This window comes from Hemicordylus capensis, chromosome 4 (genome assembly GCF_027244095.1).
Source record: "Hemicordylus capensis ecotype Gifberg chromosome 4, rHemCap1.1.pri, whole genome shotgun sequence".
Lineage (NCBI taxonomy): Eukaryota > Metazoa > Chordata > Lepidosauria > Squamata > Cordylidae > Hemicordylus > Hemicordylus capensis.
Window position 1 is genome coordinate 160,291,049 of NC_069660.1, and position 15,547 is coordinate 160,306,595.

The 15,547-nt window shown below is 43.6% G+C and overlaps 1 protein-coding gene across 3 annotated transcripts in view; it reads left to right on the plus strand.

Annotated features, from left to right (window-relative positions):
• Positions 1 to 15,547, plus strand: part of TNR (tenascin R) — a 540,529-nt gene that overhangs the window by 406,513 nt on the left and 118,469 nt on the right. For all 3 annotated transcript variants that reach the window (XM_053247413.1, XM_053247414.1, XM_053247416.1), the window contains one exon: positions 13,820 to 14,376. In XM_053247413.1, the coding sequence (XP_053103388.1) occupies positions 13,878 to 14,376 (499 nt within the window). In that variant the 5' untranslated portion in view covers positions 13,820 to 13,877. The remainder of the gene's footprint in view (positions 1 to 13,819; positions 14,377 to 15,547) is intronic.

Below are 15,547 nucleotides of genomic sequence, written 5' to 3' on the forward strand. Positions count from 1 at the left end.
GTTATAAGCAACAGTAAAAAAGGAGGCGTGTGAGCAATTGCAAAGAAAATTTAAGATAATGACTCTGTAAGTGCTGAAGATGTAGATGAACAACTGCTCGGCATGTTTTCAGGTATGTTGTGTGTTTTTTTTACAGAAAGTGAAGAGCTAGTAAACTGCTATTTTAACACAGAAGGCTGATAGAGAGGAAGATAGTTCATTTCCCGTGGGGAAAGAAAAAAATGGTGCAGGCTACAGAAAATAGTTATGAATTATACAAGACAATTTCATATTGTCGCTGCTGCAAAAAGTGTTTTGATTCCAGCCTCCCATCAGCAAGTGGGAGACCGGATGATTGTGGGGGCTACTCCCCCAACCGCATAGCTTTCCTCAACCATACCATAGACGTACCAAACTTACCAGAGACGTAAGCTTGGGAGGGGTATAAATTTGATAAATAAATAAATAAATAAATAAATATAAGAGGCAAGCTTTCCCCCGCTAAACTCAATGGGGAACAGGAACAGGCTTCGAGATTCCCTGCTTGCTTTCTGCTCCAGAAAAGCAGAAGGTGGCTGAAGGTGCAGCTTCTAGACTGCACTGCATTCCCTTTGTCAGTGTTGCCAGTTGGACATACAGAAAGGGCTAAGGTGAACATAAGGCAATTATTAAGGGCCAGACTAGATGTGGTGGTAGCAGTCACATTTATTTAATTACTAGGTTTAAGTACCCAGCATTGCTCGGGTGTATGGTGCGAGTTTCTCTTTGTTATTGCATCCATACCTTTTGTGTCTGTCTGTCTGTCTGTGCAAGGTGGTTGTCAGGGTTCCCGGGGACCTTATGTTACTTGTAGTGTCCTAGGAAATCACTTTGCAAAGTTTGGTCCCAATAGCTCAAAGGGTGTAGAAATGTATAGGGTACAGAGAAACAGACATTCGATATTGTTATATATACTGTTTATAGAAGATGTGTTTGCCCCAAGCTTGATTAAAGCAAGGAGTAGAAGTCTGATCTAAACATCCATGATTCACTTGGGTGAGCAGAGCTGAACCTTCCTTGCAGCCCTGCCTTACCTTTCAAAGGGTGTTTGCATAAATAAACTCCTTTCCCCTTCAGTGCTACTATAGTACCAGAAGTGAGAAGGACTGGGAGAAAAATACCAAGGCAGCGCAGGCAGGTACAATGAGGGGAGGTTCAGTTCCCCTCACCTGCCTGTCCCTTTGATGTGAAAATCAGATTGCTACCTGCATACCCATGTCTTACTTTATATATGAAAGGGGGCAAACACCTGATTACAGCCACTGTCACATCTACTGACCCACACAGCAGCCCACAAATATGTCCAGAGCATGACCCCCTCTGCCCCATCTCATTTGGAGTTATTACAGACTGCGGCTTTGAATCCTTGCAAGAAATGTGGGGTCCCCTGCAAGAGAATTTATTTCAATTTAAGAATTACAGCAATTTTGTATAATGCTAATATTCATACTTTATTAATTTTAGGAGTTCTAAATGAACATCATTCAACTGCAATAAGTATTGTTGCATTAACATATTTACAAAACCAATACCTAAAACAAACAATTTAAAAAACCCATTTTAAAGTGGGGGGTGGGGGGTTCTCCATCAAAAACTCTCTTTTATGATGTTAGTGTTTTGTAGCTATTAGATGCTGATCGCTGTGCAAATATGCCTAACACACAATGCACCAGAGTGCAGATTGTTTTCCAGGACTAACACTTTTTAGATGGCATTTGTTTTATGTTCACTTTGTGCTACTGATGGAGCTAGATGTTCCGCCCCCACTGTGTGTCATCAAAGCTTGGCAGTTGTACAAAGCAAAACTAAAAGGGTACCATTTCCAGCAGAGAAGTAGTGAGTAGGCGGAGGCAGGGGTGTAACTATCATAGGGCAAGGGGAGACAGTTGTCTAGGGGCCCACTGCCTTGGGCTCCCCCCCAGAGGCAAGTCACATGACTGACTCCCCCAGCCGCACACCCGCCCGGGCTTCCTTCAGCTGTATTCATCCTCCAAAATTAATGTGAGTGTTAAGACCTGGAGCTACCATGTCTTTCTCTAGTACCATTAAATGACTTGCATGGTCCACAAATTACAAAACCTTTTAAAAAATAATTTAGGATGATGTTCTATTGTGGCACATAGGAGATATAGATAGATAGATAGATAGATAGATAGATAGATAGATAGATAGATAGATAGATAGATGGGCCATGCATGGGGACATAGCAGAATGGAGGCGATTGGCCTCCAGAGTGGAGGGAGGCGATTGGCTGACTCTCGATTGGCGAGAGTTTGGATGGCAGCAGCCGGAGAGGAGTGTGAAAACAGGGAGTTTGCTGGCTTGGGTCATGAAGCAGGGAGTTTGGAGACTGGAGACGGAGATTGTGGAGGGCTGCAACATAAAGCGCAAAGGAAATTGGCAGAAGGAGGGGGGCGTGGTGGTTCTCCGCCTCAAAACGTGCCAAGGAGCTTGAGGCCGGAATGTCACACCCACCATCGAGAGGGAGTTTGCCAGCTGGGGTTGGCTGTCGGTTGGAGCGGAGGGAGTTTGCATTGGGCTACATCAGCAAGCGCCAGTGAGTTTGGCAGAAGGGGACAGCTGGCGGTTGGCTGCCTCAGAATGCGTTGCTATTGCCCGCCCGCCCGCCACACCTGTCAGCAGAGAAATGGAGACTGAAGGACAGTTGGACAGTGACAGGTCGACACAGGAGAGTGAGAGAGTTGTGGGGGGAGAGCGAGCAAGAGAGTTGTGTGGGGAGGGAGAGAGTGAGCGAGAGAGTTGTGGGGGGGAGAGAGCAAGCGAGAGAGTTGTGTGGGGAGGGGAGAGAGTGAGTGAGAGAGTTGTGTGGGGATAGGAGAGAATGAGCGAGAGAGTTTTGTGTGGTGGGGGATGCCACAGGCTCATTGCACAACCACACAGATGCTCTGTGCAGGGTCAGCTAGTATATATAAATTTGCTATGCTTATTCAGCCTCATTTAAAATTTCTTTACTTCATGAGCTGAGCTTCAGTGGGCGGGGGGGGATACTTTTAAAATCTTGTCTCTGGGCCCACTCCAATCTTGCTACGCCCCTGGGCGGAGGGTCCCCAACTCTTTTCTCACCTGCCACTCTCCACCCCCAACTCTTCTTCCCAGTTGCTCAGTTCAGTTCAGTTTTATTTCGGTCTCTGAGCACCAATACAAAGTAGACAGATACAAAAAAATAAGCTTTAATAACAATTCATCCTAAAGTATAACAATAGGATTAAGTATTAGAGTCAGCCTGATTCCATTGGCTACCACACACAATTTAGCTACATTATATGTAACATCAGAGTCATGTTCAGCAAGAAGAAAGCAAACAAAAAAACTCATCTGAAAGGCCTGGAAAATTTCTTAATAAAGTCGCTATAAGTGAAGCTGGGGTGTAGCAAGGTTGGAGTGGGCCGAGAGACAAGATTTTAAAATGCCCCCCCCCCCACTGAAGCGCAGCTCATGAAGTAAAGAAATCTTAAATGAGGCTGAATAGTGGTAACAAAAAGCATAGTAAAGTGTGTGTGTGTGTGTGTGTGTGTGTGTGTGTGTGTGTATTTATAGATTTTTTTTAGATTGTGAGCCCTTTGGGGACAGGGATCCATCTTATTTATTTATTATTTCTCTGTGTAAACCACTCTGAGTCATTTTTGGAAGGGCGGTATAGAAATCGAATAAACAATATAATAATAATAATAATTAGATAGATAGATAGATAGATAGATAGATAGATAGATAGATAGAAGACATCTGTGCCACAAAAGAACATCATCCTAAATTATTTTTTTAAGGTTTTGTAAATTGTGGACGATGCAAGTCATTTAATGGTACTAGAAAAAGACATGCTGTTCTGGTAGCTCCAGGTCTTAACAGTCACATCAGTTTCAGAGGATGAATACAACTGAAGGAAGCCCGGGTGGGTGCGCAGCAGTCATATGACGCTTCTGGGGGCCCCCGAAGGCAGTGGGCCCCCAGACAACTGTCTCCCCTTGCCCTATTATAGTTACGCCCATGAAGAGAAGTACAAGAATCTCGATAAAAAGTACAGCACCATAAAACATGAGCTATATACTCAACTGCTCCAACTCCACATGGGCATTCCTATTCCTCATAAGGAATCCGCTTAAACCTACCCTCCAGAACTACTGATGGGAGAGCATTAAAATGTGCCAATGAGAAAATCCTTCTATACTTAGGCACTGTTAACATGCTAAGGTACCTAGCTAGTCTGGAGTTATATCTTTGGTTCCCAAGGTTAAACTTATTTGTAACAAAACTTAGATCTTTTTACGTGCTATGTCTAGGAGCCTTTGTTTGAGGGTTAACTTGGCACATTAATGGCCCTACACTATCAATAGCTCAGAAGACAATCTAAGTGAACAGTTTCTTTGCTATTATCTTCCCAGTTGCTTTCCCCAACTTGAGTTCCAGACCCATCATGCTTTCATCACAAACAGGCATTAAAGTATAATAGTACAGGAGGACCTCGAAATTTGTGGGGATTCCGTTCCACAATACAATTGATACGGAAACCACAAATACTGAGGCATTAGGGCAATGGGGAATTGGGCGTTAGGTTCCCTGCTGGGGGAGAGAAACTAAAAAAAATCAGATTTGGGGGGTATGTGGGGGGAAGCTGCCTACCATCATAGCTGCCCCCCCGAGTTGCTCTGTGCCCCCAAATGCCTCTAAATCAGCCCAAAATTGCCATTTTTTATTTTTTAAACAGAGCCACTTTGAGGCTCCGAAACACAAAATCACAACTGGAAATTACCTCCACATTCATTTCCAATCTCCCCCAACCCACAGATACGTGATGCCAACATGTCTCCCCGCCTCTTTCCCCCCATGTATGCTGAGGTCGGGTGTCTTTTACCTGACTGCGGACATGCGAATCCACAGATAACAAATCTGCAGATATTGAGGTCCTCCTGTATAAGCTTATTATCGTTGCACTTACATATGTATATTGGCTGACATGATATACAGCCTCCCGTTTCCCTAAAATGCTGCCCGAGGGCTGCTGTCGCGTCCCAGGGCCATGTCGGGGCTGCTCAGAATGAGTGGTTGCACTAGTAGCCTTCCATTGCAGCAAATGGGGGAAACAGTGGAAGTGCTGCTAACACAATCACTCATTCTGAGCAGCTCCAACACTGCCTTGGGACTTCACAGCAGCCCCTGAGCACAGCTTTAGAGCAATGGAAGACTGTGCATCATGTCAGTCATTAGGCATTGTAAAACAGCTGTAAAGGAGTAAATGTCCTCAGAAGATCCTTTATGATGTTGACAATGATGATGGTCATTCTGTTGCAACCAAGGTCTGGAGTCTGGGCTGATGGGAGAGGAGCAGAACCTGCCATTTCTCTGCTGGAAATTGCACCCTTCTGGAAGCTTGGGCAGCACTGATGTCAGGGGCCACAGCATGGACTCATCCCATGTGATTCAGAGCATCTTATGGTTACTTTGTGCCACAGGAAAGAGCCATGCTGTTGCAGCCACCATTCAATTAAGGTAATATGAGAAGGGACCTTAGCTTTTCCTCTCAGGTGGTGAAAAGGCTAACCTCAGTCATCGTGATAGTGGATACTTTCAGATGGCAATAAACTGCATGATGTTGAAAGCTTCCATACAGACTCAAAGTAGTACCATCTTACTGACAAGTCCACAGGCTACCATAGGCTTCCACTCTCCTTTCTATTGGTATCTTACTTTCTGGCCACATGCTGATAAGAGACCTTGCACAACTTTTGTATTGCCACCTGCCAGCCAGCACTTGCATTCTGAGAAGAACCTATGCCCTTTTCAATACAGTTTGTGTGGCAACTGCTGGTTCTGATTGGGATACAAGTGCTGGCCAGCAGGTGGTGTTGAAACGTTGCACAGGGTCTCTGTTCAGCATGCGGCCACAGAATAGGAGCCCAATGAGAAGGAACACAGGAACCTGCAAGAGCAGCACATCAACTGTCATTAACTCAATTCTTTGAATTTGTGCATTTTATTGCTACCTGGAAGGACACAGTATCAGGACTGAGCAGGAGAATCAAAAATTGCCACCCTCATTTCATAATAACCAGACCTGGAGCTCTGCCTTCTTGATAAAATTGTAGTTTCTAGTTGCTCCTAGTTTCCAGCCAGCCAACCAATGTGGCTAAGAAATGGGGATATTTCTCTTTTATGTGTGCAGTTACAGTTCCTTACCCTTTGCTGCTGACTGGTAATCTCTCAATTAAACCCCTGTAGCTAAAGGACACCACCAGTGAAAGACAACATGAAAGTCAATGGGCCTGAAGGCATCTCATTTGCACCAGACAGAGCCTACTGTCTGCAAATTGGTGCTAAACCACAAATACTAGCATAATAAGAAGAATACTCATGTGTAACATCAACTCTAGTTGCAGGAAAATGGATTCACTCTCTTGTTTTCATGTCTTGTCCTCTACTTCTGAGTTCTGTACATCTCAGAATGTGAGCCTTCTGGACAAGGGCCATGTCACTTCCATGTCCTGGACAGCACCTAGGACAACACTGGCACCAAAGAATTGTTAAATAATGTTGTCTGTTTCTTTATTAAAATCATTTATGAGCTGTCTTTCCTGGGCCCAAGATAACACACAACAATATCAAACACAATGGAAGGCATAATGTACATCAGTACGGAGCTGCTGCACACCACGTGTGGGCTGCCACGGACTCTTAAGGCAGCCCCGATGCTGTAGAGAACCTGCAGTTGCACAAGCAGTATTGTACAGTGTCTCCCATTTTGTGGCAAGTGCCAGGACTGCCTTACAAATCCATAGCAGCCCCAAGGTAATGCGCAGCAGCTCCATACTGATGCACAACATGTCATCTATTGTATTTAACACCAGTTGTGTGCTACCTTAGTACCAGGAAAGGCCACTTATCCATGTATATGCGGGGATGGGAGTGGGACATCACACACTCCAGAGGCTCAGAGAGATTTCACTGAGCCCGGCTTTAACTGCGATTCCAGGTAACCTTTGAACCAGCTGGCTGCGAGCTCAGTTCTGGTACTGAAAACATACTCCTTTACAGAGCATGTGCTCGGATTGCACCCTGGTCCTTAATATGAACAGTACGCCTACTCACCCCAGCCACTATTTGGTATCTAGCTCCAGCTAGATACAAAACCAATGTGGATTATTATTCTTATGAATATTTATATAGTGCTTTTCAACAACAAAGTTCAAAGCCGTTTACACAGTAAAGAAGTGGAGGTGGAAATGGTTCTGTTTCTCAAAAGGGCTGAATATAGCATAGGCCAGGAGTTCCCAACCTGTGGTATTCCAGATGTTGCTGAACTACAACTCCCATAATCCCCATCTGGAGTACCACAGGTTGAACGTAGAGCCATAAGCAATTTGTAATAGTAAAAGGGGACCAGGCAGCGATCTGTAGGATGAAACTGGAATATTACACATGAGTCTATTTTTTCATCAGTAAAATGTTTGCAGGTTTGTGTACTGAAAGTAGGAACTAAAGTGTTCTATTAGTGGGTGCATGGAAAGAAGCCTTTCTGGGGAACCCCAGCAGAGATGTGAAACTTAAGGCAGCAGCAAGCTTTGCAGGAAGAACTGCACAGCTAAGAACAACTTCCTTAGTTCAACAGTCTGTGGCAACATTTTATAAAGTTTGCAGCTCCAAATATCACAGTATGAGTCTATAAGGCAAATGTAAACCATACATTGGCTAGAGCTCAGCCTTTTCAGCAAAGATCCTGAGACAGAAGAATTACCTCCTCAGGAGGTACAACTATGTACTCTGGCCTAGTTTTCAGTCAGCTGTGTAAGCCTTACTTTTCATCTTTAAGATCTGCTAAAGCTTTGGTCAGGTAGTTTTGAAGAGTTTTGCACTGCTGCTTGATGCTATGGAGGGCTATTCTGTTGCTGTTATTGTAGCTGTAATATTATGAGCTGCCTTGAGCCTTTGAGAAAAGTGTGGGATATGAATGTTTAAATAAATAATAGAATATGTTTGGTATTGAGAATGACTCTCCTATTTTTTTAGCCTACTTTCCTTAAGGATAGAAAGCCTATTATCACCCAGCAGTGTGTGTCTGTCTGTATGTAGGTTGGTGTGTGTGTCCCCAGCATCAACTTTGCAATGCCTGGACCAGTATGAACCAAAGCTGATACAGCTGTAGGGACACAGAGGAACACCTCAACAGCATAGTCTGTGATGATGTCATCCACCCCGATTCAAGATGGCGGATGCGTGAATGTTTGAGGCACAAGTGGCTAACTTGTGAACCACCTGATTTCAACCAAATTAGCTACAGCTGTAGGGACACATTGGGACATCTCAATGGCATAGTTTGTGATGATGTCATCCATCCTGATTCAAGATGGCAGATGCGTAAATCTTTGAGGTGCAAGTGGGCTAATTTGTGAACTGTCTAACCAATTTGAACCAAATTTGGTATAGTTTTAGTGGGTGACACATAGGGACACCTCAGTGGCATAGTTTTTGATGATGTCATCCACCCCAATTCAAGATGGAGGACATGTAAATGTTTGAGGCACACGTGAACATGTGAACTATCTATCGTGTGAACCATCTAACTGATTTGAACCAAACTTGGTACAGCTAGCTGTAAGGACACATATGGACGCCTCAGTGGCATAGTTTGTAATGATGTCATCCACCCTGATTCAAGATGACAGACTTGTGAACATTTGAGGTGCAAGTGGGCTAACTTGTGAACCACTTAACCCCGTTTTGAACCAAATTTAGAACAGTTGTAGAGACACATAGGGACACCTCAACAGTGTAGTCTGTGATGAATACTAAGGGTCTTACTATCATTACAGGAACCACACTTGTTCTTCCTGATGACTCCAGACTGCACACAGCCCTGGTCCAGTTAAGCCAAGGCTAGGATTGCCAGATCTCGGTGCATGACCCAAAATGTCAAGGTTCCAGTCTCTGTCTCAGAGTATCCGCTCCAACATTTCACAAATGGAAATACAGATAGGCCTGTGAATGTGTAGGCTGACATCCAAACCAGCTGACATCCAAACATTCCGCTTGTGCAAGGACATTGTGCTATCACAAGGCTGCTGCACTAGCTACTTGTACTCTGTCTGGAGCTCTCATTCCAGATTAGTGCTAATGAAAGCATGTCTGTACCTGTGGCATGCCTAATTTTTTTTTAATGGGAACTTCTATGCAATAGCACAATTTTGCAAATCCTCATGCCTTGACTCTGTTATGGGATACTCTTGAGCTAGCAACTTTGCTCATTGTACAAGTGCAGCATTAGGATGTCAGTCAGTGAAGCCCAGCATAGAAATAATGGGAAATATTTGGGAACCGCTGAAGTTTAGACTGTGTAAATATATAGGAGAGTGGTTCCATATTTGGCTTTATGGACCCCCGCTTCACCCACACACACACACACACAATTGAGTCAGAAGTACTTTTTCATAGTCATGTAAACTTTGGTAAAACTTTGCCCCTTCACAGGATTTGCATTCACTCACTGTACTAAAAGGACTACATATGTCAGTGCTTTTAGAAAGAATCTCAGGTTCCACAAGATGATTTTGGACTGAATGGAGGAAAGCAGAGTTCAGATGAATGGAAAAATATATTTTAATTAAACTCTCCAGTGTATGCCGAACTTCGGTTTATTTCTTCGTGGCCATGAGTGTGCATTGATCTGTGCCCAAACAAGCTACAAACAGTGCTGGCTGGAGGTTTTGGGAAGAGCTGAAGCAAGAAGTTCTCAGTGGCCCCTCATCTGGTGTGCCCCTCTTCATGTGGTGGCAGCAGCTTCTTCTGCTCCTCACCTGCTGACCCAGGGAGCCAGCAGGAGGAACAGCAAGAGAATAGGAAGCAACAAGAAGGAGGAATAGCAGCAGCCACCACCACTTATTCAGGGAGAGGAAGCTGGTAGCCTAGCAAATGAGAGGTGACAGCAGCAAGGGAGAGGCACAGGGAGGTCTGGGGCGCAGGGAATGCACCACAGCACAGGGCCTTAGAGAGTAGCTGAAGATGCCAAGCCCTGATGCTGCCCCTGGTTAAACACTCCATGAAAAGCAACACGATCTGTAGGAATCCACCCATTATTGCACACACACACACACACACACACACACACCTATATTGGTGCTGGCATGAGAACAGAGCACAGAAGTCTATTAATATTTGTCCACTTACTCTGGAGTATCCCCATGGTTTATCTGAGGTTTGTTCTCATATGAGCATATGAAGCTACCTTTTACTGTCAGATTATTGGTCTACCTAGCACAGTATTCCAACTGGCAGAAATTTCTCCAAGCCCTCAGGCCTTTCTTTCTCAGCTTTCAGAACCTTAATTGGAGATGCCAGCAGCTGAATCTGGGACCTTCTGCCCATTGTTCTCTACCACTGAGCTAGAGTGCCTTACCTCCTAGTTGGTGGCAAACTCAGTGCTACCCTTGCGCCTAAATGCTAACACAAAGACCAAATCAAAATGCCCTCGAGGCTCACTCTAATAATATACAATTAAGCCCTTTATTGAAAACCACTTCATTTTAGAGTTCTTATCAAACACAGTGCCTTATCAAATATTTTTGGGAGAGGTGGAATAGAAATCAATTCAATCAATCAATCAATCAATCAACTGATCGATCAATCAATCAATAGCACTTCAATGAATTTTTTCCAAGCAAATATTTTCACTGGGAAGAGAGTGCTTTGCAGGGCCCAAATTGTTCCTCATCCTGCTCACCATCTTTGCCTCTTGTTTGCTGGCAATTTGCAATCCCAATCAGCGGGTGTATTAGCAACATTTTTAAAGCCAGTCTTTCTAGGAATAGTGACATTGTAACATCTGGCTACATGATTATACCACTAAGGGAAAATAAAACCAAGACAGAGTAAGGACTATGTTTCCTACACTGCCCTCAGTTTGAGTCATTTGGGGATCACATAGAAAACATTATAACATCACAATGCCACCAATCAGATTTGGCTATGCAAGAATGTAACTAAGGGAAAACAAAGCCAATTTAAAAGTGATGAAAAGGGATTTTCCACCCCAGGAGCTGAAAAGCAACTCCCATTACAGCTGAGCATTATGCCTTACTTTCTACAGTGGAATATGAGATAACCATTCTTAGCATAGAAAGCAGAAGAGGAAAAACCCATACAAAAGGAGAAAGATTATAACCAAAGTAATTACAGCAAGCTATCAAAACAAAAACAAATAGCTAGCTGCTGCTAAAGTAATATAGGATGAAATTACTCCAGGAAAAAAGTAAATTCAACAGCAATTGCCAAACTATTTTTCTTTGAAAGAAGTGCATTCAAATTGTGCAGGAGTCTTTCTGCCATAAACTAATGTTCCAATGAAAACTAAATGCAAGACAAATTTCCTGACAGCAGGTAAGCAACAGGCAGTCAAGTTGACCTCTGTGCTGCACTAGGAATAATGATAATCCTTTGGCTCAGAGTCACAACTCTTCCTGTCTGCTGGGTGCAGAGTCTCTGCCACATTTTGCTGCAGTTCTTTAAAGCAAAGGTATTGAAGTGAAACGCTGATCAATGCACAGCCTTCCCAGCTGAAAAATAAACAAAGAACCCACCAACCTGCAGGCCTAACTCTAGCTCTGGTGTAGCAACACTGAAGAGACAAGCTTTTGTAGCAGGGTGAATTTGGCCCACAGAGTTTGGATTTACCACCCAGAGGCAGCAAATCAATACCAAAATGGAAAGTTGCCCAGTTGCAAATAAAGACACTTTGCCACATAATTCTGTGTGCAGGTGGGGCGGGGGGAATGACTTAACAAGCAATATTTGTGCGTCCTGAACACAAACATAAATAAACCTAATATTGTGCAGTGTAGTTTAATGATATTTAATGCAGTAGGTGCTCTGTAAGGGTCCCTCAATCAAACTCGCTCTACATTTCTGAGGAATATTACACAGTCTCAGATAATGGCATATTGGTACTTGAAACAAACAATCACAATCCACATTTTCATCACTTCATCATCTCTTTCTTCAGTACTGACTAACAGATGTAGAAGAAATCCTTGACTATGGTGTGGGGGAAGGGTTCATTCCATGGGAAGTTTCCTAATTCATTAAAATATCAGCCACCTAAAATTAAAAAGCATCAAGCTCCCTTCATAAGGCACCAACAGGCTGGAGGAAACTATTAAAAGCCAACAGAGTTGAATCACATGGTGCTTCCAAGATATGGCATTGAATAGTAATTTAGAAAACAGCCCCCAGAAATGGGACTTAATTGTAACTCCAAATGCTTCTTCAGATACATCATGCTACTGGATTATTATTAATTATCTATTGCAGGCCAGCATCCAGACTAAATTAGCCACCATTTGATCTTCAGCATCCAATGCAAACACCAACCATCAGAGCTATTTGAGAGTCAGCGTGGTGTAGTAGTTAGAATGCTGGACCAGGACCGGGGAGACCTGAGTTCAAATCCCCATTCAGCCATGATACTTGCTGGGTGACACTGGCCCAGTCACTTCTCTCTCAGCCTAGCCTACTTCACAGGGTTGTTGTGAGGAGAAACCTAAGTATGTAGTACACTGCTCTGGGCTCCTTGGAGGAAGAGCGGGATATAAAATGTAAAAAAATAAAATAATAAAATAAATATTTCAGTGTCTTTCCATTGGTATTTGTAATGCATAGTTTCAGTCCCATACAACCACATATGAAATAATTGCATAACTTGTATTGAGGTTGTCTTGTTTAGAATTGCCTGAAAAGTTCAGCTTGTCTGAAAAACAAAACAAAACCATGCCACTTTGACATAGTAGTGGGGAAGGGCAGAGGGCCAAGGCTACAAATCTTTTGTCCAGAGGTTCAGCTTCCATTGCCACAAATACTCCTCATCTGCACCTCTCTATTGCCTCTGGGATTAGCATTCAGGAGAACAGGTATGGGATGGGTGGAAATTGGGGGACCAATCAGAGAGGACTGAATTTGACCCAAAGAGCAATTATTCACCTCTATGTAAACTAATCTGTCTAGATATTTCATGAGAAGCACCTCAGTTTGCAGGATTTCTCTGACAATATTGTAAACCACTTTGCAAACTGGAAGAGGTATATAAATCAGTAGTAGTAGTAGTAGTTGTTGTAAATAGCAGCCACAGTAGTCATTGTAGTGCATAGGAACATAGGCAGCTGCCATATACCGAGCCAGACCATTGGTCCATCTAGCTCAGTATTGTCTACACCAGGGGTGGGGAACCTTGGCCCTCCAGCTGTCCACAATTGGCTGGGGATGATGGGAGTTGTAGTTCAAAAACAGCTGGAGGGCCAAGGTTCCCCACCCCTGGTCTACACAAACTGGTAGCGGCTTCTCCAAGATTGCAGGCAGGATTCTCTCTCAGTCCTATCTTGGAGATGCCAGAGAGGGAACTTGGAACCTTCTGCATGCAGTATGCAGATGCTCTTCCCAGAATGTCCCCGTCCCCTGAGGGGGGTATCTTACAGTGCTTACATGTGATCTCCCATTCAAATGCAATCAGGGTCAGCCCTGCTTAGCAAAGGGGACAATTCATGCTTGCTACCACAAGACCAGCTCTCCTCCCGTAGCAGTAGTAGAAGCAGAAGAAATAAACCACTGAGATACACACATTCCGTTGCTAGTTCACTCTTCTAGGAGTGGATTATAACTGGAATAGAAATTGTTGCTGGTTCTCTCCTCAAATTCTTCTAGATCAGCCTTCAGTCTTAATCCTTCACTACTAGCCTTTCATCAGATTCCCCTTAGGGTCTACTGTATACACTGGTATCATAAATGCACCTTCTGTTTTTTGTTTCAGGTTCTCTCAGCACTGTTTTCCAAAACTGGCATAGAAGCTTCCAGTCCTTCTCAAGAAAATGGGGGCTGATGGTGAAAATGGAGTTCTAAGGAATATTTTGGTCGGTCTCAACTTAATGCTTCTAGGATCCATCTTCAGACCCTTTGAGTGCCGATTAGAAGTAATGACAGAGAGAGTCAAAAGACAAGTTACCGACGAGGAAGGTGGCTTTGCCAACTACACATCACCTGTCAAAGAGCAACCCATGGTCTTCAGCCATATATACAACATTAATGTGCCTCTGGACAGCCTCTGCTCAACATCCCTAGAGGCTTCATCTGACCCGGAGGTGAGTTCGGAAGATGACCGGATGACGGAATACACCGAGCAGACCTCAGACAGTGAGAGCCAGGTCACCTTCACCCACAGGATAAATCTTCCCAAACAGACTTGCAAGTGCGCCGCCTCTTCCCGGGACATACAGGAGCTGCTGAGCAGGATTGAGATACTGGAGAGGGAGGTGTCCATGCTCCGGGACCAATGCAACTCCAATTGCTGTCAAGAAAATGCAGCCACAGGTAGTAGCTGATGCCATGAGGTCTTGCTGGGGTGTATGAGATATTTCAGTGGAAAGATGGGTGAACTTTAGAGTCATTTGCTTAGGACTTAGACAGACAGGATTCTCCATTATGCCTCTAAATTCATGAGAACATCTCCATCAGTGATCTTCACCTGTTGCAGACCTGGGACTAATTCTGTTTTAACCCCTACCAGCAACTCCAACCTCAGTTTCAAATTTTTACTATTTACGTCCATCTTTCTCTTTGGTTTTCTCCTGCGCTCTGTCTTTCTCCTGTTCCTTCCCTTTCTCTCTCACCCTAACTTCAACTCTTCCGAACAATTTTGTGACCCAGGCCAGAGTTGGCAAACCTCGTCAATACTCATTCTGAGAAGATTGCTCCCTGCATGTTGCAGTCCCAGTCAAAGTTAGAGTTGCAGAGTTAAAAGTAGGAAGCAGTAAAGATCAGAAATACAAACCATACTTTTTTTCCCCTGCAGAGGTTTAAAAGTAAAATGTGAAGATTGTACTGATGGCTTCTAAAGAGATATTTTGTCTGAAAGCAGTGTATCCAGGAGTGCAATACTTCCCATCCTTTAAAACTGTAATTCTGCATTCTATTACACAGGCATAAGTCTCAATGAATTTAATGGGATGTGCACACATAACAGGACCACATCCTTAGTATCTGTTAAAATCAGAGTAGTTGTTTTATTTTGTTTTTTAATGCCCAGGAAGATGTCTTTAGAAGTAGGAATGCCATCAACAAAAGCCTTTTAAAATAAAAGCAGGAAACTATGAGGCTTTCATCTGAATAACAAAGCATGAAGTTTTGTGGCCCTCTCTGAAAACCTTCTGTCAGGTTTAGTCTTTCAAAAAGCACGGCTCAGTTGGTCATCCCTACAAGTCTGATCTTCAAAAACCTAAAAAGCAGCACACTATTTTAATAAGATGAGTTTTGAAGGCGTCTGTTGGTGTAACAAATCTCAGTCCCATGAGGGAAAGGCAGAGCACAGAAAATATTTTACACCTGAGGGAATGTTATGAACAAGAGAGGCTTTCTTGAAAGTGTTTCTGCTTGCCTCTTTGACCTGCTATTACACTATGTAAATATCCAGCAGGGAGAGCTGTAACAAAACATGAAAATACACCCTTCCTCCCAAAAACATATTCTGAAGTTCTGGGAACTA